This window comes from Poecile atricapillus, chromosome 14, assembly GCF_030490865.1.
Source record: "Poecile atricapillus isolate bPoeAtr1 chromosome 14, bPoeAtr1.hap1, whole genome shotgun sequence".
Taxonomy (NCBI): Eukaryota; Metazoa; Chordata; class Aves; order Passeriformes; family Paridae; genus Poecile; species Poecile atricapillus.
The window spans coordinates 13600382-13627074 of NC_081262.1; the positions used below are offsets into that span (position 1 = coordinate 13600382).

A 26693-nucleotide genomic window follows, 5' to 3' on the forward strand; every position below is an offset into this window, starting at 1 on the left:
TTGCAGGAGATCAGGCAAAGGCCTGTGTCAGCTGGAGGAAGCAGGACTGACTCCACCACATCTGGGAGCCCTCACCACTGGAGTGAACATGGAGAGATCCAAGAGACAGCTGCCAGAGCAGGGCTTAGAGAGATTTATTGATCCAGTTTATTGTTGACACAGAGCATTTCTTAACATCCACCGTGTCCGACAGGCGCCATGCTGTGCTCGGTATCTGCACCAGAGCTTTATACACATCTCAGCTGTACAGTATTAACACAGGGAAGTCAATCCATCCCACTGCTCCTCCTGGGAGAAGCCAGCCCTCATGCACACTAGTAAATAGCAGGGTTTATTTACAGTCTGTTTCCATACCTGACTGCACTGTGAGCGACACACAGCTCTGGGGCTGTTTTCCAGCTCCAGGGGTGCTCAGTGGGTTGCGCTGGTACCGCTGCAACGTGCCAGGATGCAGCCCCAGCACTGTCTAGTGCAAACCACACCTCCCCACCAAGCCCTGGCTCCGGGGCAGAGGGGAGTAAGGAGTGCATGCAGTTTGCCCAGGGGCTTTAGGAAGCCCATTTCAAGTTCTGTGGAGGATGACAGGCCAGCATACCTACTTGACTGAAAGTGAAGTGAATCACCAGGAGCCCTGAGCCTTTGCTCACCTGCCTGTTAGAGCTGAGTCAGTAGCAGGAGGATGCGCTGCTCCCAGTCCGTGCTGGGGCAGCACCCCATGGCCCAGCAGAGCAGCAAGGCACTCGTGTCTCAGAGAAGGTGCCTGGTCCTTCTTGCCTAGAAAAGCAGGCCAGGCTGTGTTGAAATCCAGTAGTGGAGCATTTCCCTTGCATGGAGTGTTTTGACATCTCTCTCCTCCTGCGACATGCAAGACTGAGCACAGGAACCAAAACTGCAGCAGCGAGGCGTAATTAAAGCCAACCCTGTTTTAGCATCACAATCCTCAGAGCACTGTTGTGAGATGCCATGTGAGTATCTGATCCACTGCCAGAGCCGGGACCGGGCAGGGTGTGATGGAGGGCTTTGCTGCAGGCTGTTTTAATAGGGTTCAGATAAACTAGGTCTCAGTATCTGTCTATATGCGGAAATCAGGTCGGGTTTATCCCGTTAATGGTGCTAAAAGCAGAGGGAGGACTCGGCGGGCAGGAGCCGGCTGTGCGGGGCTCTGGGCAGCCACACGATGGAGCTGAGCCCTCGGCTGAGCCGACACCGGGGTCGGCAGCAGGAGCAGAGCGGTTCCTGGGGTATTCACAAGTGTCCTCCCAAAGGGAGTCTCTGCTGTCCCTCATCACCTGTCGATATTTCAGCAGCACACTCCTGGGAGATGCTCCGAGCAGGGCACGAAACAGGCTGGCCTTGCCTGGGCTGGCGAAGCTGGAGCAGGAGGAGCAGGACGTGGTGCCAAGCTGTCATTTGTCTGCCTGGGCTGGTGGCAGTGCCGAGTGCTGCTGGGTCACTCCGGTTCCTGGAGGCACCAATTCTCTGTGGGAATATTCTGCCATCAGTCCTGGCAGCCTTCAGCTGGGATTGTGGTGCCAGAGCCGGGCAATAAATCTGTGGAGCAAGAGCAAGGGAGTCCTTCTCTGCAGGGAGCTCTCACAGGAGCTGCTGGTGGTGTCAGCCCTTTGCTGTAGCTGCTTCCCATCCTGAAGCAGGGCTCTAGCCCAGCAGCAGAAAGGCACCTGAGCTAGTGTATGGCACCAGGGGAATTAACTCCTGGCAATGCATCCTGTGTGGGATCCCACTCCCGGGTGCTTGTGCTGCCTTCACCACCCCCAGAGCTGGGCACACTTTTCCAGCCTGATGTGCCAGCACCTCAGGTGGCCACTGCCACAGCACAGCCCAGGCCTGCCCCAAGTGCTCTCTCCAAAACCCAAAAGTATTCCAAACCTTCTGCATGCCAGCATAAAATATCACACAGGGCTGCCAGCCTAGAGGAACAGAGGAGCCTGCCTACAAGTCCCCATGGTGGGAGCATTCCCTTCCCTCCCCCTGCCAGAGGGGACAAAGGAACAGGAAAACTCTTGAGAAGGATGGTGCTGGGTATCAGGTGAGGCTGGGCAATGGATCAGGAACGATGCTCCCAGCCTGTGCAGTGGGAGAAGCGTGCACCATCCTTGCATGTCCTTTCATCTGCTGCAGTGCAGGGGCAAAGTGTCCAAAAGCACATTGAGAGCTGTTGTGGAGTCCTGGTCCTCCCTCTTGCACTCCAGGCTCCCTGAGGTCAGCCTTTACCAGAGCTGTAGCCACAAGCTGCTGCAGAAGGATCCTTGTACCACAAGGACTAAGAGGAAGAGGAGCTGGAACTGATTTTTTTGGCTATTTCAATGTCCGACTTGGCAACCAGAAACCGCAGCTTTTTCCCTCCGGAGCGGATGAGGTCCACGGCACTGCAGGGAGCAGCAACAGGGACAGAGGTGAGTTCTGGTTCCCTCAGGAGCCTGCTGAGCCATGGACATTCACAAAACACCCCCCTTTGCCAATCACCCTGCTCAGGGCTACAAGCAGGGGCTGTTTCTCTCCTGCCTGTAGCTTTGTGAAGAGCTTGGCCTCCAGGTTAGTGGTGCCAGAACAAAGCCAAACAAGCCCAAAGCTGCTCTGTGCTGTGGGCACCTGGGCTCTGCCTCTGAGCTGGCCCATCCCAACACCTTCAAGAGGAAACCTGGGGTGGGATGGGGCTGCAGCATTGCATTGCTGACACGCACCTCTGGAGCTCTATTTATTTCCCATATATGCTTCCCAGTTCTTGCTCTGTAATCCCTCTTCCAAACCCACAGCCTTGCCCCCTCTCTGGTGTCCTGTGCAGGTCACTCCTCTCCCTGCAGCTTGCTGGTACCGCAGCATCCTCAGGACTGCAGCGCTGGCAACTCTCAGAGCAAAACAGCCGGAAAGCTGGACCTGACAGTAACTCCTGCAGTGCTGGTACCACCCCAGGCCCTCTGGAGAGGTAAGGCTCACCTCTGGTAGTCTGCCCCGATGAGGCTGGTGCCGTTGACAGCCAGGATGCGGTCCCCGATGGAGAGCCTGCCGTCAGCAGCCGCGGGGCTGTCCTCGATCAGGGTGCGGATGTAGATCCCCGGGGAGCAGAGAGGGGTGTGCTGTTGGCAGGGGAAGGCAGCGAGTGAAAAAAGGGACACAAAGATTTATGTGACCCAAGGGGCTGAGCTTGCCAGGCAGGGTAACTCTCCCCCAGGGCTCACAACCAAGCCTGGTGGCAAGGGGGACCTTGCTTAGGAACATGATGGGGATGGTGCTAACAGTAACAGGAAGGAAAACCTAAATCCTTTAGTTTTATAACAATTTATACACAGGAGATGTGGGGGCAATCTGCTCTTGTTCAATTTAATTAAGAGTAAAGGAAGCATCGTTAACCTGCAGCCATGTTGGGATTGGAGCTCTGCTCACGCTGTCCCAGGCCTCGGTGATGCTCTGTTTCCTACTGACCATTTAAAAATATGATCCACCCCACAATGCCAGATTTCTCCTTATGCAAGGGAGGAGCTGTTTTGACACCCTGTAAGCCTCTCTGCTCTTCTCTGCTTCTCCTGCCACCTCTGAAGGGTGGAGGAAAGACCTCGGCTGAGTCATTCTCCTTCCACAAGAGAGCTGAGCGTGTTTGCTTTTCCCAGCTGCAGGACAGCTGTGGACTTTGCATGCAGAGCACAGTGACCTAAGAGTAGAGATCCACTGAGAGATCCCTCTGTGTCTCCTTGTCCCCAGGAGAAGCAGCCTAGCTCCCGTGAGAAGCCATCAGCTTCTTGACTGGCTTTTCTTGGGGTATAAACCACGTCCCACATGTCCCACTCCAGCTGTGTGAGGGGCAGCAGCTGAGAACTCACCACGCCATCGATCAGCCCCATCCCCAGCCCGATGGGTCCCCTCTCCAGCTCCACCACGAAGACGTAGCAGAAGTCGTCGGTGGCAGAGCTGCGGCTGGAAGACTCCGGCGTGGGGTAGTCATAGGGGGTCGGCGAGCAGCCTGGCAGCGGAGAGAGCGGCTTACGGCCCTGGCACGGCCCAAACCCAGCCTCACACCCCGGGGGCAGCGCCAGCTCTCGGTACCTTCGGGGGTGCTGCCCTTGGTGCCGTTCATCCCGTTCCTGCGGGGGTCCTGCGGCCCTTTGCCGGTGCCCTGCGGGGACCCCGGGCTCCCGGAGTCGAAGTTCAGGGGGGTGGTGGGTGGTGTCAGCAGGCACGAGGAGTCTGTGGGCGCCGTGCCGGCCTTGGGGACAGGGCTCCTGCCCAGCTGCAGCTGCTTGAGCTTCTCCTGGAGCTGGGGCTCGCCGGCGGGGGGCTCACAGGGGCTGGGGGTCAGGCAGAGCTGGGGGTTCCCCTCCTGCTCGGCACAGCCACCCAGGGAGCGATAATCCTCCTGGGCAATGGGGCTCCCCAGGGCGGCCACCGGGCCCTCGCTCACCTCCAGCACCTCCGGCGTCGTGCATGCCTCTTTCTTAAGAAGGAGGAAAATGCTGTGGAACTCCCTGCGTGCGCTTTTCACTCCCTACCTGTACCCCACCACCCTGCTGCTCTCCCGGCTGCCAGATCCATCCAAAGCCTCGGCAATTCAGACACTGCCAGGCTTGGCTTGGCTTCCCAGCACAGCTCCCAGCTCCCATTTGGTGGCTAGGACAGTGCTGGGGATGTTACAGCCAGGCAGGAGAGGACTCCTGCTCATGTCCCTGCTGGGGGATCCCACTGGAAGGGGACACTGGGGTAGCACAGCTCCTCCTGTGTCACAAGGGCTGGGCAAAGTGGCCCCGGGGTGACAGAAGGAGGCAGCGGTGCCTGTGAGCACTGCAGGGAACGGGGACAGGATGGGACAGGAGAAGGGGACCTGCAGGAGGGACAGCCTCCACATGGCTGTTGAGCTTAGCACCCACAGCACGTATCACCCTCCCTGTGCTTTACAGGCATTAGCTAATTAGTGCTTTTGTGCAAGCCTGGCTGCTGGGGACAGGCAGGGTGCAGTGCAGGGAGGACAGGGAACACACAGGGAGAACGGGAGCTCTGCCCACAGACATCTCCCCTTCCTCCCTGCTAACGAGATTGCTGGGAAGAGCCTGTCCTTCCAGCTCACCTTCCCGTGCCCCCCATGCTGGGGGATTAGCAGCACTAATCCTTCCAGAAGCTCTCCATGAGGGCACTGCCACAGCTCCAGGCTGCAGGCGAGGGCAGCAAGCCCTTAGCCCTGGGCTTGGAGGGGTCTGCAGAGGGACCCAGTACCCTCCTGCCCACCCAGGAGAGGAACACCCCCCCGTGGGACACGGGCTACCTTTGGGAGTGCTGAGGCTGGCCCCTCGCTGGTGTGGGGGCTCCTGCTCTGCAGGCTCCAGAGGAAGTGGCGGATGTAAAGGAGGTGTCTGTAGATGTTGTCATCCAATGTCTCCACCTCCAGGTCCACTTTGAAGCCCCCGCTGGGCAGGATGATGGGTGGGTGGTTGTCGAAGGACTCCAGCATCTCATCTGAAAGGCAGAGGGATGCAGGTTAGCACTGGCTCGGGCTGCACCCCACTTCTGCCTCCCAGCTCTCAGCCACGCACGGTCTCCCAACTGGGATCAGGGATTTAGTGAGCTTGAGCCAGCAGCATCCCTCACTTGGGACAGCAGAAAAAGCCTCACGCACTTTGCATCCTTTGCAGTATCTGAATTTCGGGGCTATGGTTATTACCAATTGCCCAGGAAGGGCGAGGGAATTACCTGTTGGGGTGTGACTGGAGCAGGCTGAGCAGGACTCACCGGGCTGGAAGGTGGCCGGGCTCTCCTCCTCGCTGGGCTGCCACGCTGAGATGCAGCCCATGTCCATCACTGCCTGGCACTGGCTCAGCACCCGGTGCAGCTGCGCGGGGCTCAGCGCGGGGAACTCGGCTCGCAGGGATGGCCAGGTCATCTGTGTGAGGAGACAGAGCAGGAGGCAAATGGCAGAGATGAGAAACTGCTTCCTCTGAGGATCAGGAGCTTGCAGGGGGCACAGGAGGGAGAGGTCAGGCAAGATGGAGAGAACCAGAGCATCCTCTCCGGGGTACTGCCCACTGGGACCCTGGGGAAGGGCAGCTGATGGCAGGTCACAAAAGGGACACATCAGTGTAGGGACCCCGCAGACACTGAGCAGGAGCTCTCCTGCCCGTGCCTATCCCAATGGCACGAGCCCTGGGCTGGGCACTGCTCACCTGCACCAGCTGGGAGCCGGGCATGGCCAGCAGGTTGGCCACACTGGCGAGTTTGGCGAAGAACTGCTGGGAGAGCTGCTCGAAGCCAGCGCTGCGCAGCCATTCCAGGAGCAGCCTCACGCTGGCCCGCAGCTTCACCCCCTGAGACCAGTGGTAGCAGCCGAGAGAGGAGCCTGAGGAGGCAAAGCATCCATCAGCCATATGAGGGAACAGCCCCCCCTGTCCCCCAGCCCTGGGTTAATGTCCCCAACATCCTGTGCCTGTAATTCCCGGTGCTGGCTGGACCTTGCCTGGCACTTAAAATGGGGCAGCTGTGTTAATGAGGGCTAATGAGCACTTCAGGCTGCTCTAGTTTATTAATGAGCTGCCCATATTAACTGCCCTTAGCCTCCTCTGCTCAGGCTAGAAGGGGCAGTGGAATAGGGATGGGATCCTTGTGGGGTTTAGTCTCTCCTGGGAATGGGGAGCTAGCAGCTGAGTCTGTGCTTGGCCTCCCTGTAACAATGCTGAGATCTGCCCATCTCCAGCTCCCTCCTTGTACCCCTTCAGGTGGCACTGGGATGGACTGGAGGGCGTCCCCATAACTCAGTCCCCTACGTGTTACCCAGTTCAAGGAGGACTGACCCTTTTCCAGGAGCTGGTTGAAGAGCAGGGTGTTGGAGAAGAAGAAGAGGTAGGCGAACATCTGGGAGGTGATCTCAGCATGCACTTCGTACTGGTGGAGCAGATCCAGCACAGCCTGGTAGATGAGCACGACCCTGCGGAGCTCCTCGGGCAGCGGCGGGGTCCCCCTCCAGCTCTCCCGGCACTCACTCTGGAAGGGGTTGCACTCCAGGAGGGCAGGGAGTGACACATACAGACACTGCAGGGAGAGCAGCAAGCTCACAGCAAACTCACTTTGTTGGGTTTTTCTATTTTTGCACGAGCCAAGCCTTTCCTTCAGCTCCTCAAGCCAAGCAAACCTTGCCAGTGCTGCTCCAGCGAGGAGCTGCTCTTATTCACCCCCTGCCTCCATGGGCTCCGGTGTTGTACAAAAGTTTAAGAAGTTATAAAAATTAATATGTTGGTCACTTCTAGCAGCTGGAAGAGATGGTGTGTGATGGCAGCTAAAATCTGATGTGAGCCAGGGCAGCAACCAATCAGTTGGGCACGAGGGTTAAAGAGAAATGAGCATCGATGGGGATGATTTTCCATATTGCTTAAATGGGAGAGCAGTGCCTCACACTCGCTTCTGCCAGGGCAGAGGGAAGGGGAGGGCGCAGGGCAGGAAGGTGCAGCTCTGGAGAGGTTCAGGAGCAGCCCCCGTGTGCCAGTGGACAGGGAGCTGTCCTGCACAGGGCAGCCTTTCTGTGCCTCACACTGCCCGCTCTGTTCCTGCTGCCGCCCGGCTCTCGCGGTCCAGCGGGCCAGGGGCCCCTTTCCATCACGCCCTGAATCACACCATTATACTGCACTGGCCTGAGCCAAGCAGCCCTCCCCAAACACCTCCCCCGAGCCGCTGCACTGCAGACAAGGAAACGCGCCGCAGTAATTCAATACTTTTCCTGGGCTGCGACCAAAAATCGGGGCACTTCAGCCCGAAGGAAAACACCTCAGCGTGGTGCAACTGCCAAGGAGTAAAAGCTTAAAAAAACCCCTCCTGCACAGCCCTGGGGATGCTCGTGCTGGCCCCGTGTGGCCTGTACCTTGGAGATGTAGTAGACACACTGCTGGAAGGTGTACATGATCACCTCCTCCAGCACCGTCATCGCCTCCTCGCTGGCCGTGATGGTCGAGGAGAACAGGGACTCCTTGGAGCCTGCAGGGAGAGGAGGATGAGGGAGCAATCCTGCAGCAGCAAGGCCCCCAAGCTCGCAGGGTGTGGGTTATGAGAATTTCCAGGTTTGTATTATCCCCACAGAATCCTTTGACAGGGCAAAGAGGCTCCTCTGGCCCAGGGCAGCTCCCACCTGTCATCCCCCACAGCTCCCGTCACTGCTGGCAGCTCGGGCCTTCCTTCCAGCACCTGCCTGGCCTAAGAACATTTTAACTTTTTGCATAGACCAAAAAGTTTCTTAGGCTGGTTTAACACCTTTTTTTTTTTTTTTCCCCTTTTGCTGGCATTAACACAGGCTCACCAGTGAGCAGTTCTGCAGGGCTACCTGCAAATCCAGGGTGAAGAAATTCCCCAGGTCATTAACCACAAGCTGCTGTGGTGGCAGGGGATCCTTGTGTGTGAACACAACTCAACCTGGCTCTGCAGCCAGGCAGCACCACGGCAGCATGTGAGCCTGCTCCTCCCACAGATTTCCCCAGCCCACAGCACAGAGATGTCCCTGCTGATGAGGATTACAGAGGGTTAATGGAGCATCTCGAGGGCACTGACCACCACCTGTGACTGGGGATTAGCAGAGCAGAGTTGCTCCAGCTGGAAAAACAGGCAGGATGCTGCATCCAGACTTACCTTTGATGTCCAGCTCTTCCTCCATGCTCTGGATGTAGGTGGGTGATTTCTGCTGGACGAAGTAGAGGATCTCAATGGCGTTGGCCATCCAGAAGACGATGTGTTGCAGGTCTGGGAGAAGGTCTGTGATGGTGAAGCGGGACAGGGTGGCAGGGTCCTGGCTGGGGAGACACAGCAGGTGTTACACCTGCTGCTCCTCAGCATCCCCACTCAGGCTTTTGGGGAGGAAACAGCCAGCCTGGGGCAATGCCAGAGAGCTTTCACATCCCCCCACCCCCAAGGCAACACTCCCCACAGAAGGACCCTTTGCAAGGAAAAGTTCTGTGGTTTCTGCTCTATGGGGTGGCAGAGGGGACCCTGTGGGGACTGGGCTCACCAAGGCCACCTGGCTTTTGTGGGATGCCACTTTTGGGGCAGACTTCCCCTAATAGAGATGAACTGCACCAAATACTTGTGTCTGAAGAGCAGCCCTTCCCCAGAGATATGTGCTCTGGACACTTAAACTCAGCTCACCTGCCCTGGGCTGGTCAAAAATAAAATAAAAAGCATCTGCGAAAATTTCTCAACTGCTAAACTGCTTTTTCTTGCTATAGGAAGGGCCTGGGAATCATCCATGAAGTTTATCCTAAAGGAGGGTTCACAGCCAGCACCAACAGTTTCTCCAGATACTGGTTTAGAGATGGCATTTTGGAAATGGCTGGGGAGACAGCTCCTTGTACCACTGTGATTGTCCCAGAATGGCACTGGGATGCTGTGCCACCACCCCTGGATGCACACATGCAGTGCCAGCTCCCTCTCAGCTCCACTGAGCGGTTTCCAGCATGAGGAAGGTCAGGCTCACACATAAGGGACATTCCTACTCTATCACTCAGGGATGAAGCCACAAAGCCTTGGCCAGGTCTTGGATCAGAGAAAACCCCAGAGCTGCTGCAGGTCCTGTTCTCTCCTGAGCTTTTCCAAACCCAGACATTCTGTGCAGGCATTGTGGTTAAAGGACCAGAGAGCAGAATGTGTGGGATGTAGTAGGAAAACTCATCATGCATTGCTGCTGACAGGCTGGGAATGTGGTTTTTACCAGCCAGGGACTTCCCTCACTCATGGAGGAAGAACCAGGTTGAATTCTCCCCGTTTTGAGGCAGAACAAGGAGGGTCACACTTACTGCTGAGACTGCTTTTCAGCCAGCTCCCGTGTCCGCTCCTGGGCAGGGAGAGAAGGGGAAAGCACGGTGAGAACCAGCGGGATGGGGTGGCCCGAGCATCACCCCCATCAGCACTCGCTGCCACCAGAGCCCAGGCTGAGAATCCCCCAGGGAGGGGCTGAGCAACACCCCCACCCCACAAACACCCCATCCCACCGCTGACTGACCCACACCGTCCTCTGGATCATTTTGGCCGCTTTGAGCAGCAGCTGCCCGAAGTCTCCTGGCTCAAAGTTGGTGGCCGAGTGCTGGATGCAGAGGCAGAGCAGGAAGGCGGGTGTCAGCTTGTGGTCGTCCCCGCCGGGCTCGATCAGGGTCATGATGCGCCGCAGGAGCACATCCTCGGCCGCCGGCTCGAACTCCAGCTGCAGCCGCCTGCGGGGTGTCCTGGGGCCACCGGCGGGCGAGGGGCCCCTCTTCTTGGCAGCCTCCTTGTCCTTCAGCAGGCTGCCACACGCCCCGCACACGTGGGGACCCTCGGGGTGCAGGGCTCGCAGCCTCAGCAGGGTCTGCGCCGGCAGCGGCTGCGCCTTCATGGGGTCCTTGTAGAGGAGCAGGTAGTAGAGGCCGAGGGACAGCAGGTCCCCGTGCCGCAGCACCACCGTCCGGGCCACCTCCGAGAAGTTGACAGAGATGCCAGCGCCGGCGATGGGCTCCAGCACCAGCTTCTCCTCGGAGCGATGCCGGGAAGGCCGGAGCTTCCTGATGGTGCAGTGCAGGGGCAGGATGTCGGGGGCTGACAGGCTGATGCTGGGCTTGCTCGCCTGCGTCCTCTGGCCCACCGTGTGCTGCTCGCGGTTCAGGAGGTAAACCAGGCTGTCCTGCCAAGCGAGGAGACGCAGCATGAACCGGGGAGGGGGGAGAAGGGACCGTCCTCCCTGCCATGCAGTGAGTGCTGCAGCCTCCGCTGTCCCCAGCTGTCCCCTCGCTGTCCCCAGCTGTCCCCTCACTGTTCCCAGCTGTCCCCCATGCACCTTTGCATGGCAAAAACATTTCTTTTGGCAAAAACATTTCTTTTTTTTTTATTCTCCTCGCTGCCAAGCAGGACAGCAGCCTTGGGCTTGGGATCCCTGCCTTGGGCACACCAATAAACGGGTACAAGGACTTTGGGAATGCAGTAAATGGGGCTGCTTTGGGCAGATGGAGCCCTCCTTCAACCTCTCCTCATCCCTTCCGCATCTGCTTTTCCTTCCCACCTTCTCGCCCCAGACTGCAGCGATGCCTGCACCCCCTGCCCGGGGGGACAGTGGGACCCCGGTCAGAGCATCCACCCCTGGCCCTGCCTTTCCCTGCAGCCTCCCTGCAGCTCAGGGTACCACCAGAAAACTGCCTCAGTTTCCCCAGCAGCACCAACGGGATGCCCGCAGTGCCGGTGTCACCCTGCCAAGGAGCTTGGAACAGCCGAATACTCAAAGGGCACAAAGTAGCCATTAACTGCAAGAGCCGAGCCTGTCCTTTGCAGTTCTCCAAGCGCCTCCAGCAGACGCACTGTTCTCCTTGCAGCCCCTGATCCCATCAGGAAACAGCCGGACAGGGGACGGGGCAGCTCAGCCACCACCCGCAGAACCAGGGCTCCCCCGGGCCGGGGCAGGGATGCTGCTCGGGGATCACCTCGCATCCCTCTGGGGCATCGCAGGGGGTCACGGCTCCTGCCTCCGTGTCCCCCGTACTTGGGGACAGGCTGGGGACAGACTTGAGGACACTGCTGCAAGTCCCAAGCCCGTTTCCTAAAGGATGCTCATCCGCACCACCACCACCACCTCCCTCGACCCCAGCAGCTCCGGCCATGCAAGCAGCCCCGCTCCCCGGGGCTTTGGGGGGTGGGAGGGAAGCGGGGGGGGTGCGCAGGAGGCGGCGCGGTGCTTACATGCTGCTGGCTGTAGCCCTGCAGGAGCAGGAGGTGCGGGGACTGGTAGAGGGAGTACCGCATGCTGCTGCCGCCGCTCCGCGCCGCCGCCGGGCTGCCGGGCAGGGTGGAGCAGTGCCTCTGGAGCCGGGCCCCGGCCCCGGCCCCGGCCCCGCTCCCTGCCCGCCGTGCCGGGGTCCCCAGGCTGGTCTCGCTGAGGCTGCGCCGCAGGGCCGGGGGGGGCCCGCGCCGCTCAGCCCCCGCCGCCCGCCGGGCCCCCCGCGCCCGGTGCCGCTGCAGCTTCCGCGCTTGGGCGTTGATGCCTGCGGGGATGGGGGGGAGACAGAGCGGCCTTCAGCCCCTGCAGCCCCCCCCGGGAGCACCCCCGCCCCGCCGCAGCACCCCGCGGCCGGAGGGATGCTGCGGCTCCGAGCGGGGATGGAGCAGCCGGAGCCCTCCCGGCGCTGCGCACCCACCCTGCCTCGATGTCCCTGCTCCTTTGCCCTCCCCGAAAGGTGACGCCAAGGCACCGGCGCGGAGAGTTTAGTGTCCTAATGCCACCGCTAGAAAAGGGGATGTCCCAGCCCTCCCTGGCCCCCCAAACCTCAGTGAAGGGAGAGCAGCCGGTCCATAGTATCCCTCACCTGCCCTGGCCACACTGCAGGGCTGGGGGGAGAGGAAATCCCTCCGAAAAAGAAATTTCACTCAATCTTTGCTAAAAAAAAAAAAAAAAAGAAAAAGCCCGGATTCGTCTTTCAGCCCTTCGGCACTCGGTCGCCAGCAGCAAGTGGGAACCGCAGGGATCCCCCCCCAATTCCCCGGAGCATCAGCCAGGCATGGGAGCTGCAGTGGAGCCCGGCTGCAGCAGGAACAGGCTGTAATTAACTTCTCCCAAGCATCAATTCGGGCAGAGCTGTCTCTCCGTGAGACAAACAGGAGCCGGAGTGAATGAATAGGCCTGGGCGAGCTGCAAAAGCAGCCCCTCACATGGCACCCCCAGAGCCGGGGGGTCCCCGCGGGTCCCTCCGCGCTGCAAGCGTGGCTTGAGCTCCGCAGGAGAAATGGGAAGTTGTGTGTCCGAGGGGCGATGCTCGTACCTCAGCTGGGCAGCGTCCTGGGAGCCTCCTGGCATTCGGGGAGGACGAAGAGAGGGGAAAAAACCTAAAGGATTTTCTTGCAGGAGGAGCAGTGCAGCGCTGTCGGTGCAGCACCGGAGCCAGAGCCCCGCTCCTGGCTCGGCTGACCAGGGAGGAGGCTTTGGACAGAGAGGTTTGGGGACAGCCGGAGGGATTTGGGGACGGCAAAGCAGAGCCCGGTGCCCAGGGCTGCTTAAAGGGACACTCACAAGCTCAGACCCAAAAAAAAATTAAAAAATCATCTGCCTTATTTGGTGAGGAATGGGCTGCTGGTTCAGAAATACATTTTTTTGTTTGTTTGTTTTAAATGGAGCGCTCCTTTGCTGGGAAAATCAAAGAGATGGGGATGGGGAGGGGGGTGGGACAGGGAGAAAATAGCCCCTGCTGTTTACATGCCTTGGGATTAGGGCAAGGCACAGTCAAAGCCACCCCAAAGTCCCGTGCCCCGTGTCCTTCTTAAAAAGGCAATCGGCCACGGCACGGACGGGACATCCAGGGAGAACCAGAAGCCCACCCAAGCCGCGCTGCTGGGGATGCCAAAGGCCACCCCAAACGTGTCTGCAGGACAGCTCAGCTCCCCCCAGGAGCCCTGACCCCAACCCACAGTGTGGAAATGGGCCAGAGGGAGGAAGGACGGCTGGGACAATGCAGATCCCTGTGGGAGCAGGCAGCAGTGGGGCCGGATCCTGGGGAGCAGCTTCTGCTGAGCTCAGTGGGACAGAGCAGGGCCTGCCAGGACTGGGGTCCCACTGCCTGCAGAGACAGGCCAGCACCAGCCCCTTATCGAGAGGAAAGGAAACTTCTGTATTTATTTTGTGTAGGAAAAAGCTGCTTTTTCCCTCCCGATAGAGCCCCCGTCACAGGCTCTCACTATCCCCGGGGCTGAGCTGGAAAGATAAACACAGCTCTTTTCCTGAGTATAACAAAGTTCCTCCATAAAACTGGGTTAGGTTTTTTTCATCCTTTGGTACTGTTTTGTCCTCCCAAGCAGGTGCAGGTAACCCCACCCAAAACTCGGTCTGAACATCTCCAGTGCAGCATGACCAGGGCAGAGGCAGCAGCTGCTGAATCCACATGGAGATTGGGATGGGAACAGCATGTAAGGAGTTAAAGAGCATCCACAAATATTACATTTCTCCCTGGATAGCCAGGATTTGGACTGTAGAAAAGGGGGTTCTACTGTCAGGATGTTAGGCCTTGCTAAAGTTTAGGGCTAGACAAGCTCCAATGATCTCAGGCCAAGGGGGAGGTTAACAAGGCTTGGGAAAAAGGATGTACCACTGATAGTGGGCACAAAGAATACAGAATTTACAGGCCACAAGGACATTTGGCAGAACTCCCAAGATAAGGAAGAAACTAATAGAAGCAATTCAGCAACTGTGCTGAATCAGCCCTGACTGGGTAAGAGGCAATTCTGGCAGGGGGAGAATCAAAACCACCAACCCAAGAAACCACCAGCTCAAAACAAGAGTGCTCTCTCTGTCCCCCCTCTTTTCCCTCTCTCTCTACCTCACATTGATTGCTAATAAAATCTGTATTGTTTACTTCAGCATTTGTCTCCTTTGCACCTCAATTGAGGCAGAGGCATCTCTCACTAATCAGATCCTAACACAGGGCTGGATCTCATCCTCGGGGAGAGCTGGGCACCCCGTGGGCAGCACCCACCAGACCCCACCAAGCTGCTGCCTCTAAACCCATCCTGCAACCCAGGGTGAAAGCTGTTAGTTGTGGTGCCTGGGATCTGCCTCTTTTCCAGCTGAGGAAAGAGGTTCGCTTTTCCTGGCTGAGAAATAAATCAACAAATAACTCTGTGGGCCCCAGGAAAGAAGAAATGCTTTGAAGATACCCAGGAGGGACTAAGACCAGGCTAGTCCTTCCTAATGTAATTGCTCAGCAGACTCTGCAGGGAATCTTCTCTGCATGCAGTTGTGCTAAGGTATATCAAAGCCAGATCCTCAAAGGCACTTGCCAGAGCATCTTTGAGAATAACAGGCTCAAATCCCAAGTTTCTGGAGCTGTGTGTGCAGTTCTGCCTCCAGCCTCTTGGGAAAGCTCCACTTAGGATGGGACCTGGTACAAAATGGGATATTTTGGAAAATGAATGTCACTGAGATGCCAAGTGCTGCACCTCCCTCCAGCACCCCACAGTTTGTGGGTGTTTTCCCTACACCTCCATAACTGCTGCCTCTGTGCTCCCCGAAAGGAGCAGGGCTGAGGGTAGCAGGGAGAGAAGGGCTCTACCTGTGCTGCTAATTAGTGGCATGAGGAGCCAGCACCATCCTCCCCACTGGGAAGCAGCTAATAAACTAATTAGGATAATGGGTAACTGAGCAGATAAAACTCTTAAGCTATTTGCTGACAGGTCATGGATGGATGAGGAGCCTTTCCCCCAGCCAGTGATGCACCTGCATGACCCCACTGGTCCCAGTCATCCCAGTCCTGCTGCTCCAGCAATGCCCTGTGTGGAGAAGGGCCTGCAGGTATTGCCCTGGGGATGATTTGAGCACCCCTCTGCTTTTCTCTGAGGGAGCTGCAAGCCTAAAGTCCCTTTATTTTTGCACAGATGTTGTGTTTTCCACGCCAGTGCCTCACCACCCTGGGCAGGCAGCTGCTGCTCAGCATGGGGACCTCTGCCAGCCCGAGCCTGGTGACAAGGGTGACCCTGGTGAAGGGCACTCATAGTCAATACCCCCCACAGCAGGAATTTTGTGTCTTTTGGGGTGCTGAGTCACAGGCTGCATCACTCACATTCATTCCTGGCAGTCTGCAGATGAGGCAGGAAAGGGGGGTCCCAGGGCCACCAGCACAGGGTGAGACTGGTGACAGAGCCCCTGGGGCCACCAAAAGAAAGGGCTGCAGGAGTGAGATTTTACCAGGTGAGGCAGCTATGGCTGTGTAGTCTGCAGAGCAGACAGCCTGACTGGGTGTAGCTTCTGTCTTGGAAGAGCTTGGTCAGCTATGGAAAATGCCCAAAGGTTAAAAAATGAGGAATTTCCACAGCCCCACCCAGGAGTGCTGAAACAAATGAAGTGATAACGAAAACATAACGGGCTTATCTCCAGATCCAGAGCACAGGATCCTATCAGGAACTGCTCCTCCATCAGAAATGACCGAAGGGTGCCAGTCCCAGGCCAGTTTGACCCGTGCTGGGCAGCCCAGACCCTGCTGCTCCCCCTGCCTGTGTGGGAGCCTTGCACTCCCATGGCTCCCATCCCACCCAGGATCCAGGTCGCAGGGAGGAAAGTTGTTTTCTGCATCTGAGGGGGAGGATTTGAGGCCAAGTGGATGTGACCTTGGGCTCTGGCAGGGAGCTGCCACGTGGTGCTGCCCACCATGTGCTGCAACCACCACACAGGGCTCTTGCCCTTCCCTCTATTCAACTGAAGCTGTTTTTAGAGTCACTGCTCTCCCAAAGTGCTTCACATCTCTCTGATCCTGGCTGGAGAAAGAGCTGAAGAGATCAGCAGAGCATCCACCTCCTTGGCCCAGGCTCTGGCAGGAGCCACCTCTGTGTCCCACATGTGGGACCACCTGTGGCATCTCCTCCCTGAGCAGCCACAGACTGGACATGGTGAGGATGGAGGTAGCCCTGTCTCCTCAAGTACCAGGTGAAATCCCAGTTGAAAATTGCAGCTGGGCAGGCTCCAGCTGCCTCTGCTCTTCCCTGGAATGCCTGTGGTTGGATTCCCTCACTGTGTGCTCGGGTTCCTTCCAGCCTTTGTTAGGGTGGGTGGGAGAGGAGCTCCCGCCTGGTGTGGGACAGGCTGGACCATTTGTTCTGCTGCTGGTGGGGCAGAAATTTGGCTCTTCTTTGACAAGCACACAGAGTAATCCTGCATCACCATCAGTTTATTTCTGACAATAACAGCCCTTTGCTGCATGCTCAGGGCCCATCCCAGCAAAACCCTGTGGCTGACACCTCTGGAGCCTGGTCCAGACCCCTCTGTCAGCAGGTCTGACCCAGCAAGCACACTCTACAAGTAAAAATCTGATTTTAAACCTTTCTGCCCTCGTCCTCACAGGGCTTTTATCTGAGGGTGGGAGGAGGAAAGCTTCATTACTGTGTGCTGGGGTCGCTTATTAACCTGCTGGTTCCTAATGATGCACTTATCTCCTCCTGCCAGCCCTGGCCTCCATCAGGCACCGCTGCAGGGGCTCTCCTGCCCTACATTGCTCTCTCTTCATTAGCTTTTCATTTTCCTTAATTGCTCCTGCAGATTTGCCTGGGGGGTGAGGCCTGGGGGATACCCAGAGGGAGATGGGGATGCAGGGGAGCAGGGCATTGCTCTGCCAAGCACGAAGCTGGGGTTCTGCTTCACTGATGGGAAGAGCAGGAAAGCACTGATGCTCTGGCCTACTGCTCCCCAGCCATGGGCAGGGTTTGTTATTAACCCCTAAACTGGCTGGGGTAAATATTTGAGGTCCCAGATACCAAACTGATGCAGGAGAGCGCCGAGTCCTGCCTCAACACAGGAGCCTTGCAGCTAAAATGTGGAAATGTGGCCACTCTCCCACTTGCACCACCCCCTGCACCCAAACCATGTGTGAAAGCTGCCGGTCTGGGGGTGCATCCCAACCCCTCTCCCTGCCCCACACCCAGCTCTGACCTGCAGTGGTGGTGTCCACGTCCCTGGCCGCCATCTCCTCCACCTCCGCCCTCCTGCGCAGCTCCAGCCGGCGCGAGAAGCCCTCCCTGGGCTTCCAGAGGTCCTGGATGAGCAGCGGCTTCTCGTGGTCACCCAGGACCCTCAGCCCCTCTGTCTGCCACTGCTTCTCGGGGCCCTGGAAGCGGCCGATGACATCGCAGAGCGCGTACTGCCCGGCGCTGAGCTGGCTCAGCCCGTAGCGCTCCAGGGCCTCCTTCACCAGCTCCCGCGCGCCGGAGCTGCCCGTCACCAGCACGCTCTTGTAGTTGGTGCCCGCGCAGATGTTGCCCCCGAAGATTTTCAGGATGCCAGGGGCCGAGAGCTGGGTGGAGAGCTCGGCCGGGTCGTCCTCAGCGGCGGCCGGGGAGGCGGAGGCTGAGCCGCGGTCCTTGTAGCTCAGGGTGCGGTACAGGACCTGGGAGAAGAGCCGGCTCTGGCGCTTCAGCCGGTTCTTGGACGGCGGAGCCATGGTGGAGGACGGCCCATAAAACATGGTGCGAGAGGTCGTCATGAAGCACAGCTGGGCAGGGAAGAGCACAGAGAGGAAGGTGAGCGCTCTGGAGGCCAGATGTGCAGCAGGGGAGAGCGAGCTGGTGGCCACGGAGGAGCCACTGTCACCTCCAAGGTGACAGATCAAGGGAGGGCCATTTCCCTTGTGTAGCCCAAAACACCAGTGGAAAAGCTCGATTTGCCTCTGAAAACACAGCTTGGAGACACCCCATATTTGTCCATTGTGTGTACCAAGAGGTCCCTCTTACTCAGGCAAAATGCAGTGGGGGGAGAGCAGAGCCCGGTGGGACTTGGCAGGGCCCATCCTGGTGAGGAGCCAAACTATCAGGAGTTACTTTCACTAACGAGTTTACAGAGCAATCCCATTTTTTAGAGGTGAAACGGAAAGCTCAAGTGCAAATTCACTCACTCTGAGGTCACTGCTAAATGCTTTTGCTCAGTGAGAGGCACAGGGTGAAAATGGGCTTTAATTAGCCTTTCTAAAAATGTCCTGACTCCGGCAAATCTCTTGGCTGTTGCTTGTTTGTGGAGGACGTTCAGGCCCAGGGTGGCATCACTGACAAGGCTGCCCTTGTCACGTTAGCCCAGGGCAGCCCCGAGTGGGCATTGACCGGAGGAGATGTGGCCAAGGCCGTGTGGCAGCTCCCAGTGCTCCTCAACCCCCTGGAATGGACCAGGAGTCACAGATCACTTCTGGATTTAGGTGGGTAGGGCTCCTGCCTGATGTCACTGTCACCATCTGCCAATGGCTTTGAAATCCCATCCTGGGTGCACCAGTGCCTGGCGCTTGCATGGTGCTGATAACACACAGGTGCTGATAACACACAGGTGCTGATAACACACCCCTGCTGCCAGGGAGGTCTGCAAAGACAATCTGAGCATTCCTGATCAGGACAGGACTGGGATCTCCCTCACCTCGGGATCTGTAACATGCAGGGGCTCCCTGCATACCCAGAGAAACCCCAAAATGTCCCATCCGCAGCTATCGGAGCTGGGGATATTTCTGTGTTTCCAACTGCCTGGAGGCAGCAGTTGGGGTGATCTGGGTGTTCCTCGTGGGGACACACGAGGTGCCAGCAGCCTCCCACAGCTGCAGCCCCGACTGGCTCGGGCACAGCCGCGCCTCCAGAGCAAGCTCAGCGCTATCAGGCAGAATGATGTCGGGCCTGGAAAGCTTCCAAACCACCATCTAATTCAGGAAAAAAGAGCGTCCCTGCTGCTAATGGAAGAGGTCACCTTCTAACCCAGAAACCACCTCCCAGCCGTGCGTGGAGGCTGGCTGCAGGATGTGCATCCCCCCATCCTGCAGCCAGAGGCCCATGGAATGCTGCAGATGGGGAAACTGAGGCAGCAGGTGCTAAGGATGTGGCTGGGAGCTGCGTAATCCTGCAATGCTACCCCTTTCCCCTTTTCCAGCCCCACCAGGAACATGAAAATGATGGGGTTTGTCCTTCTTCCCAACCTGCTGGTTCCAAAACTGACTCCTGGTGTGCTGAAGGGCAGGAGTCCCAGCACAGGACAGCAGGGCTGAGGACCTTGTGTTTTATATTGTCCCAGAACTCCACCCCAATTCGCCAGGTTCAGGTAAGGCTGCTCCTGCTCCTGCCTTGCAAGTGGGGAAACTGAGGCAAGGATGGGGTTGGGGCTCTGGCTCCCCCCACACTGCTGCTCCTCCCTCTCCAGCTGAGCCCGGAGCTGCTGCTCCCGCTGGGGACATCCCTGGGGACATCCCTTGATGTTTGCTGTGTGACATCTCCTGGGAGTGCCGCGGCAGCCCCGACCTGGGGAGCAGGTCAGGGCACTGGCAGTGCTCAGGAACAGCTGCCCCAGGCTGCAGCACGGCCCTGCCAGCCCTCATTAACATTGACCAGAAGGAAAACTGCCCCAGAGTCCCCACAGGACCTTGTCATCAAGGATGCAAAAGACAAAACTTTGTCATCAAATCACTGGTTTCACCGATTTAATCTGCTCCACCCTGAGCTACCCCCAGCACAAAAGGGAAACCTTTTACCATCTGCTGGTGACAAAATCATTCCTCCAAGCCCACATCACAGAGACACCATCCTTGCTTCTTGCAGGTCCCTGCCTGGTTTTGAATGTGTTATTTATAGCTCAGCTATTTTTCTGTTCTTTCTATCAAATGCAGCTCCTACAGAGTTCAGGGGAAAGACGTTTCACAGGGAAAATTCAGAAGCCTGGATCAGGAGGAGGTGCCAGCCTGATCACCCCAATTTTCAGCACCTAGAGCAGCACCGGTGTGATTTTACCGGGCACCAGCCTGGGTGACCTGAGAATTCACAACCTTCTCCTGGAGCCAGCTGAACACAGCGGGTGTTAATCCCCCTGAGGATTCTGATGGACAGGATAAGGTGATAACGAAATGCGCTCCTCCCACATCCGTGCGCTCAGGCACGCTGGGCACCGGCATCTCCCACCAGGAGGAAATCTCTGGTACGTGCAGTCCCTCTGAGCCCTGCTGCGGGAGCGGGGATGCTCCAGCTGCCAGGGGACAAGCCAGCAAGAGCATCACATCATCCAGCCGGCCAGTGGGACACGTTCTCCTGGGCATCCCCAGCCCAGCTGAGCCCTGCTCTCACTGCAGGACAGTTCCCTGGAAGGACACGAGCCTGCAGCTACGGAGCATGACCCTGATTTTCCCACGAGTCCCTTTCTCCAGCGTTCAGGGCATTGCCTCTCTAAGAGCCACGCATGAATTAAAGCCTGGGATTGCCTCCCAGCGAGGTCTGTCAGGAATCCTTCACCTCTGCACAGCCAGTGCCTGACCACACCAAAACCAGCCCTTTTCCACAGCCAGCTCTGTCTGTCTGAGCTCTGCAGAGCTGTGACAAATGCCCCTGGTACTCACGTGGCCACCACATGTCCTTCCATCACCCTGACCCTGCAACCACCAGGGACTTTCCTTCGGGCCTGAGGTTCCTGCTCCCATAATGTGTGAGCAGCTCCTTCCCAGTGCCCCCACCCAGCGCTCAGGAAAAGCCTCTCCCTACCTTGCCATCCTTCTCACGTGCCTTTTTCCCTTCCATTCATCCTCCTTCTCAAAACAAGCTTTGCCCTTCGTTGTGCATCATCCTGTGTAGGCGTCTGTCACGTTTCTGAGAGAGGAAGAGGAGGAGAGGTCCTGGGCTGCTCACGGACATCAGCTGCTCTCAGAGGTTCTGCAACACGGTCCTGATGTTTGCACGTGGGCTACTGAACCACATCTATACCCCTTTAACCAACAGCACCTACCCCATCACGTGGGAGACCAGGAGAGAACAGCAGGAGGAAGGAAAGGAAAGGAAAGGAGAGGAAGCAGGAGGAAAAGAAAGGAAAGGAGAAGGGGAGGAGATGGAACCAGCAACAGCCCTGTGGCCTTTATCTCTTTCTCCTAAGCACACGTGTCCCCAGGGATGCCAGGCTGGGGATGCTCTGACCCACGGGTGGACAAGCAAGCCCTGGAGCAGTGAGCAGCATGCTGGGTGCTTGCTGAGATTTGTCTCCCTGAATCTCAGCCTGTTTTTCTGGACATCAAGAAGAGCCACCAAGCACTGTCCCCTCACCTTCCCACCACAGATCTGCAAGAATACAACCACTGGTGACCAAGAGACAAAGCTAAACGAAGCCCCTGCCAAGTGTTCCTGGGAAAGAGCCATCAGGGCACAAGAACTACTCTTTTCCATGGCTCCACCATGATTAAAGATAAATGCATCATCCTCTAATTAAATCACCTAATCAGGGCCTCAGTGTGGTTCGATCCAGTCCCTCTTGCTGGCCCAGCCTCGGGGCTGTGGCAGAAACTCTGCGAGTGGTGATGCAAAAGGCAAAGAGGTGCTGACCCCACCTCTGCTGCTCCACGTGTCTTCCAATGATTAATCTCTCCTCCTGGTAAAATATTTATGCCTTATTTCCAACGTGCCTGCCCTCAGCTGCCAGATACTGATTCTTGCCATCTTTTCTCTGCTTAATTAACGAGATTTTGGCTACTGTGTATTTCTTTCTCTGCGAGAGTATTTAGATGCTTTTGCCAAGCCCTCTTCTTTCCTCTTTGATTTGATTTATGAGAGGACTCACTGGATGGCCCCCTCCTCTCCAGCTGTAAGACCCTTTCTGCAGCCCCTTGGTCCCTTCCCCTGGGATTCCACATCTCCTCTGCTGAGAAGGAGCTGCCATAAGCCCAAATTTAGTTCTGACCAGAAATGCAAATAACTGCTATTTTTTTTTTTCCCTAGAGAAAATTTCATGTTATCCTGAAAATTTTCAATTCTCTGGTGCAGAAATGGGGACAGACAGGCAGCCACTCCCCAAACTGCTGCCTGGTGAACCCCTGTGCTGCCTCTCCCAGCATCTGCAGGCAGCTCCAGCTGAAAATTCACCATCCAGATTAGGGACAGGAAACCACATACAGCCACAGTTATTATTTTTGGGTGTAAAAGATTTCCATGTTCCATTCTGCTCCAGTTAGGATGCCTTTCCCTCTCTCAGCTTACCACCCAGATTTGTACAAACCATTAACACTCAGCTGCTCTGGGTCAGATCCAGGTTTTTCCAGAAATCATTTCTATCTCCTTTCTTCCAGATTAGTGATAAAAACACCAAGCCCATGTTACCAGCTAGCAGTGCCCAGCAGTGATAATCTCCCTGATAACTGCCTTGAGAATGGATCACGTTTATTTAATACCAGCTTTCTTGACACTGTACAATGTCAGCTCTAAATACTGGACTGGATTGACTTTTTTAATACTGGAAAGTGCAGATTTTTACAAGAATATCACCTCTCATAACTCAAATGCTTCTCAGAAGTGTATTACAGCCAGAGAGTCACCTCTCATGTTGGAGACTGAAATAATTTCTACTTGCCAGGAGTTATTTTCCATATAGCCACGTTGGATGGCAGGAATTTATTCCTGGTGCTGAAGTCTTTAATCAATTCAAGCCCGAGCCAGGTTTCTCCCTCTTATCCCTGAGGGGATGCTATCAAGCCAATCAACCTGTAGCTACCAGGTCATCTTATTCCCTTTTGGGAAGAGCAACAACACCATTAAACCACCTTTTAATCATCTGGAATTTCCCCGGGGCTCATCCCAGCACATGGATGGGTGGTGAGATTTCAGCTATAACCACTCCAGAACAGGAACCAGAAAAGCTGTTTCCTCAGATCTTTGAAAAATTTCTCTCTTTTTTTTTTTTTTTTTTTCTTTTTCTTTTTTCTGCCTTTCTTTTATTTTTATTTTTTTTTATGGAAACCGCTGGAGTGGCAGCCTCGGACTAACGGCAGTGACCGCAGCTTGGATGCTGCGAGTGGAGGGAGAGGCCGCTCCGGCACTGCAATGTGGAACAAATTAGAACTCGGAGAGCAAAGGAAATGAGAACGCCCTGGCAGCGGTGGCTTTGACGTGCGTTCCTCGGCTCCAAATCCTGCCCTGGGCTCCAAATCCTGCCCTGGGCTCCAAATCCTGCCCCTCTGCAGATCCCGTCTCGGCAAACCCAAACCCCTGAGCGGAGCCCCCCACTCTGTTCCCTTCGGGATCAAGTCTCCGCTCCCGAGCCCAGCCTTTCCTTGTGCGAGTTTTATCCATCTAATCTAGGGGCAGACCGAAGGCTGATGATGTCCATGCCTGCCCCGGTGCCGTCTTTAGCCGGATCAGGGTGGGTAAACTCCTTACCATGTTATTATTAGCAGCAGGCACCCCGCAGCAGCCTGGACCCCGCAGCCCCGGTCCCGCAAACACCAACAGCTTGTCCCAAAGGCATCTATAGCTCCACAAACATTGTAACAGTCTGGGACCTGACTCCACAAGGACAACAGGAGTCCTTTCAGCAGGTTTTCTTTTCTTGGTTTTGTTTTTCCCTGTAATTATTTTGCAGGGAGCCGCCAACGTGCACCAGCTCTCCAGTAACGCACCAGCGCAAATGCCAGCCCTGTGCCCGGGCAGCTCAATTCACACAGCCCAGGAACACTGCACAAAAAGCATTTGCTTTCTGCTGCCTCCCGAGCTCCACAGTCTCTGTAGGCTGCCTAATTATAAGATCTTAGCAATAATTTTTTTCTTTTTTTCCAGTGATAATTAACTGGTCCTGGAGAGAGCTGAAAATAAGCACTTCCCAAGCAAAGTAGCAAACTCCCCTGAGTTTTCTCTGCTGAAGTTACAGCTCAGCATGAAACTGCTCCAGCCTCACAGGGGCACAGATCATCTCAGCAGCTCCCTGCCACGGGCTGGGATGCCACCGCAGCGGCGGGCAGCTGGATACAGGTGAAATGGAGGGATAGCAGCGGGATCCCAGGGGCTGTGCAAGCGGACAAGGATCCCAAGGGACACACAACAGGGAGAAGGATCCCAAGGGGTCTGGAATGGGGAAAAGGGTCCCAAGGAATGTGCAAGGGGCAGAAGAAGCCCAAGGGGGATGCGACTGGAAGGGGATCCCAAGGAGCCTGCAGTGGGGAGAGGATCCTGAGGGGTATGGAATTGGGACGAGGATTCCAAGGAGAGTTCAGTGGGGAGAAGGAGCCCGAGGGGGATGGAACGGGGACGATCCCGAGGGATGTGCGATGGGACACGGATCCCCGGGGACAGGCAGCGTGGGGAAGGCTCCCGGCCGTGGGACGGGGACCCTCGGGAGCTGCGGGTCCCGGCATCGCCGGCCGTGCCCGGTGCGGCTCCGAGGGCAGCGCGGGTCTCCCACGGCAACCGGACAAGCCCCGAGCTCCGCGCTCCTCCCGCCTCCGCTTCCCAGGGGACGAGAAACAAACGCTCCCTCCCGGCGCTGCGAGGGCGTCCGGGGACACAGCGGCGGGGATCTGCCCCCCAGGAAAGGGGGGTCCCTGGGGTAGGGTCCTCCCTCTCCCCCCGCCGCCCCGGTACTCACCGTCGGAGCGGGGCAGGCTCGGCGCGACCCCGGCGCGGCAGCGCCCGGAGCCGCCGGGGCTGGCGGGGACCTCGGGCCGGTCCCGTCCCGCCGGGGCGGAGCGACCGCGGCTGCGGCTCCCCCGTGCGGAAAACACCGGCACCGCCCGCTGCCACCGGAGAGAGCCGGGAACGGGGAAGCGCCGGGAACGGGGAAAGGGTCGGGGATGGGGAAGGGTCGGGAACGGGGAGGGGTCGGGAACGGGGAAGGGTCGAGAATGGGAAAGGGTCTGGATGCGGGAAAGGGTCAGATGTGGGGACGGGTCAGGAATGTGGAAGGGATGAGGGAAAGGTCTGTACTGGGAAAGGGTCGGGATATAGGAAGGGTCGGTACTGGGAAAAGTCAGGATTTGGGGAAGGGTCGGGGTGTAGGAAAGGCCAGGATGTGGAGCTGCTGGACTGAGGCTGTGAAGATGCTCCAAGGGCTGGAGCACCTCTCCTATGGAGCCAGGCTGGGAGAGCTGGGGGTGATCAGGATGGAGAGAGAAGGCTCCAGGGAAACCTTAGAGCCTCTTCCAGTGGCTAAAGGGACGCCAAGAAAGATGGAGAGGGACTTTGGGCATGGAGTGACAGGACAAGGGGGAATGGGTTCCCACTGACAGGGGGCAGGGTTAGATGGAATACTGGGAATAAGTTATTCCCTGTGAGGGTGGTAAGGCCCTGCACAGGCTGCCCAGAGAAGCTGTGGCTGCCCCATTCCTGGAAGTGTTCCAGGCCAGGTTTGAAGTGGCTTTGATCAACTCAGTCTAGAGGAAGGTGTCCTTGCCCATGGCAAGGGTTGGAAGATGAGCTTTAAGGTTCCTTTCAACCCAAGCCTTTCTAGGATTCTATGAAAATGGCAGGAGCGAGCCAGGCAGGGCTCTGCAGGCAGCAGCACCTCAGCTGCACAGGCTGGCTTTGGCCAAACAGGTTTTATCAAACCAGCTCCAGAGCTGACCTGGAGACTGCTGAGGCTGCACACAGGATGGTGCCTGAAAGGAGGAAGGGATGGATCTTCACTGCCCTGGGCAGTTGCTGAAGTTGAGATGGTCACTGATGCTCTGCTTTCCTTGGTGAAAATGTCTCCTTTCGGTGAAGGGGTGTTTCCCTGTCCAGGGGTGCTCTGGGTGGGAAAGCAATTCCACCACCCAGACACCCTCTGGGAATGACAGCACCAAAGCAAAGTCAGGAGGCCTCCCAGTCCAGCCCAATTGCCAGCAGCAAAGAAATGATGGGCGAGGTGGAAGTTGTGGGTCAGGTTTTGGGGTGAGTTCGGCTGCCCCTGGAAGCAGGGAACCCTTCCTGGCTTTCTGGGAAAGCCGCTGAGCATGGCAGCCTGGGGGAATTGAGCCTGGTGTAATTATGGCAGAGGGCAGACAGTGGATGTGCAGAGGCCAGGGCAGGCAGCTCCAGCACTGAGGTAAATCCTCCCCCTCCGAGAGGAGCCAGTGCCCACGGGAGAGGCTGATGGGAGCTGCTGGGTGGGTTTCCCTCTGTGGGATCAGCAGTGAGCTGTGCTTACCCTCTGCCCAGTCTGGCACGGATTTTCTCCTCTGTGGCTCTGGCATCCTTCATCCCCCCCAGTGCCCGCCCTGGGGCTCCACACCTCGACTTCTGACTCAGCCACAGAGGAGAGGGAAATGCAGGGCTGGAGCAGGCGTGGAAGGCTCTGTGCTGAAGCTGCTGTGATGAGATGCTGATGAGTCTTTCAGCCACCACCTCTGGGCACAGGGGCACCGTCAGCAAACTCACTGATTTATTTATTTGTTTGTTTGTTTGTTCAGCAGCCGGCAATGCCATCCCTGCACCAAGGTGAGTCAGTGCTCAGCATCCCAGCACCCTGCAGCTGGTTGAGTGGCTCCCCTCCT

At 57.2% G+C, this 26693-nt stretch overlaps 1 protein-coding gene across 2 annotated transcripts; it reads right to left on the bottom strand.

Annotated features, from left to right (window-relative positions):
* Positions 1–124: 124 nt before the first annotated feature.
* On the bottom strand, positions 125–24866 carry RADIL (Rap associating with DIL domain). 2 transcript variants are annotated; one of them, XM_058849328.1, is made up of 15 exons: positions 24809–24866; positions 17396–17954; positions 11674–11975; positions 9974–10627; positions 9768–9805; positions 8608–8768; positions 7850–7962; positions 6789–7026; positions 6165–6337; positions 5734–5884; positions 5270–5460; positions 4060–4447; positions 3837–3976; positions 2956–3095; positions 125–2387 (listed from the first exon to the last, which is right to left on the bottom strand). In XM_058849328.1, the coding sequence occupies exons 2-15, from the start codon at positions 17943–17945 to the stop codon at positions 2282–2284; spliced, it is 3345 nt and encodes a 1114-aa protein (XP_058705311.1). In that variant the 5' UTR covers positions 17946–17954; positions 24809–24866; the 3' UTR covers positions 125–2281. The 2 variants fall into 2 exon arrangements, with proteins under 2 accessions (XP_058705311.1, XP_058705310.1); XM_058849327.1 differs by lacking the exon at positions 24809–24866 and adding an exon at positions 20953–21059.
* Positions 24867–26693: the final 1827 nt, after the last annotated feature.

Excerpts from the sequence above, each read along its gene's own strand:
- RADIL (XM_058849327.1), bottom strand. The coding sequence starts at position 20,988 with ATGGAAGGGAAAAAGGCACGTGAGAAGGATGGCAAG. Across the intron at positions 9,806-9,973 it reads TGATCCAGAGGACGGTGTGG|GAGCGGACACGGGAGCTGGC; the intron begins GTCAGTCAGCGG and ends CTCCCTGCCCAG. Across the intron at positions 5,885-6,164 it reads CCGGCTCCCAGCTGGTGCAG|ATGACCTGGCCATCCCTGCG; the intron begins GTGAGCAGTGCC and ends CTCCTCACACAG.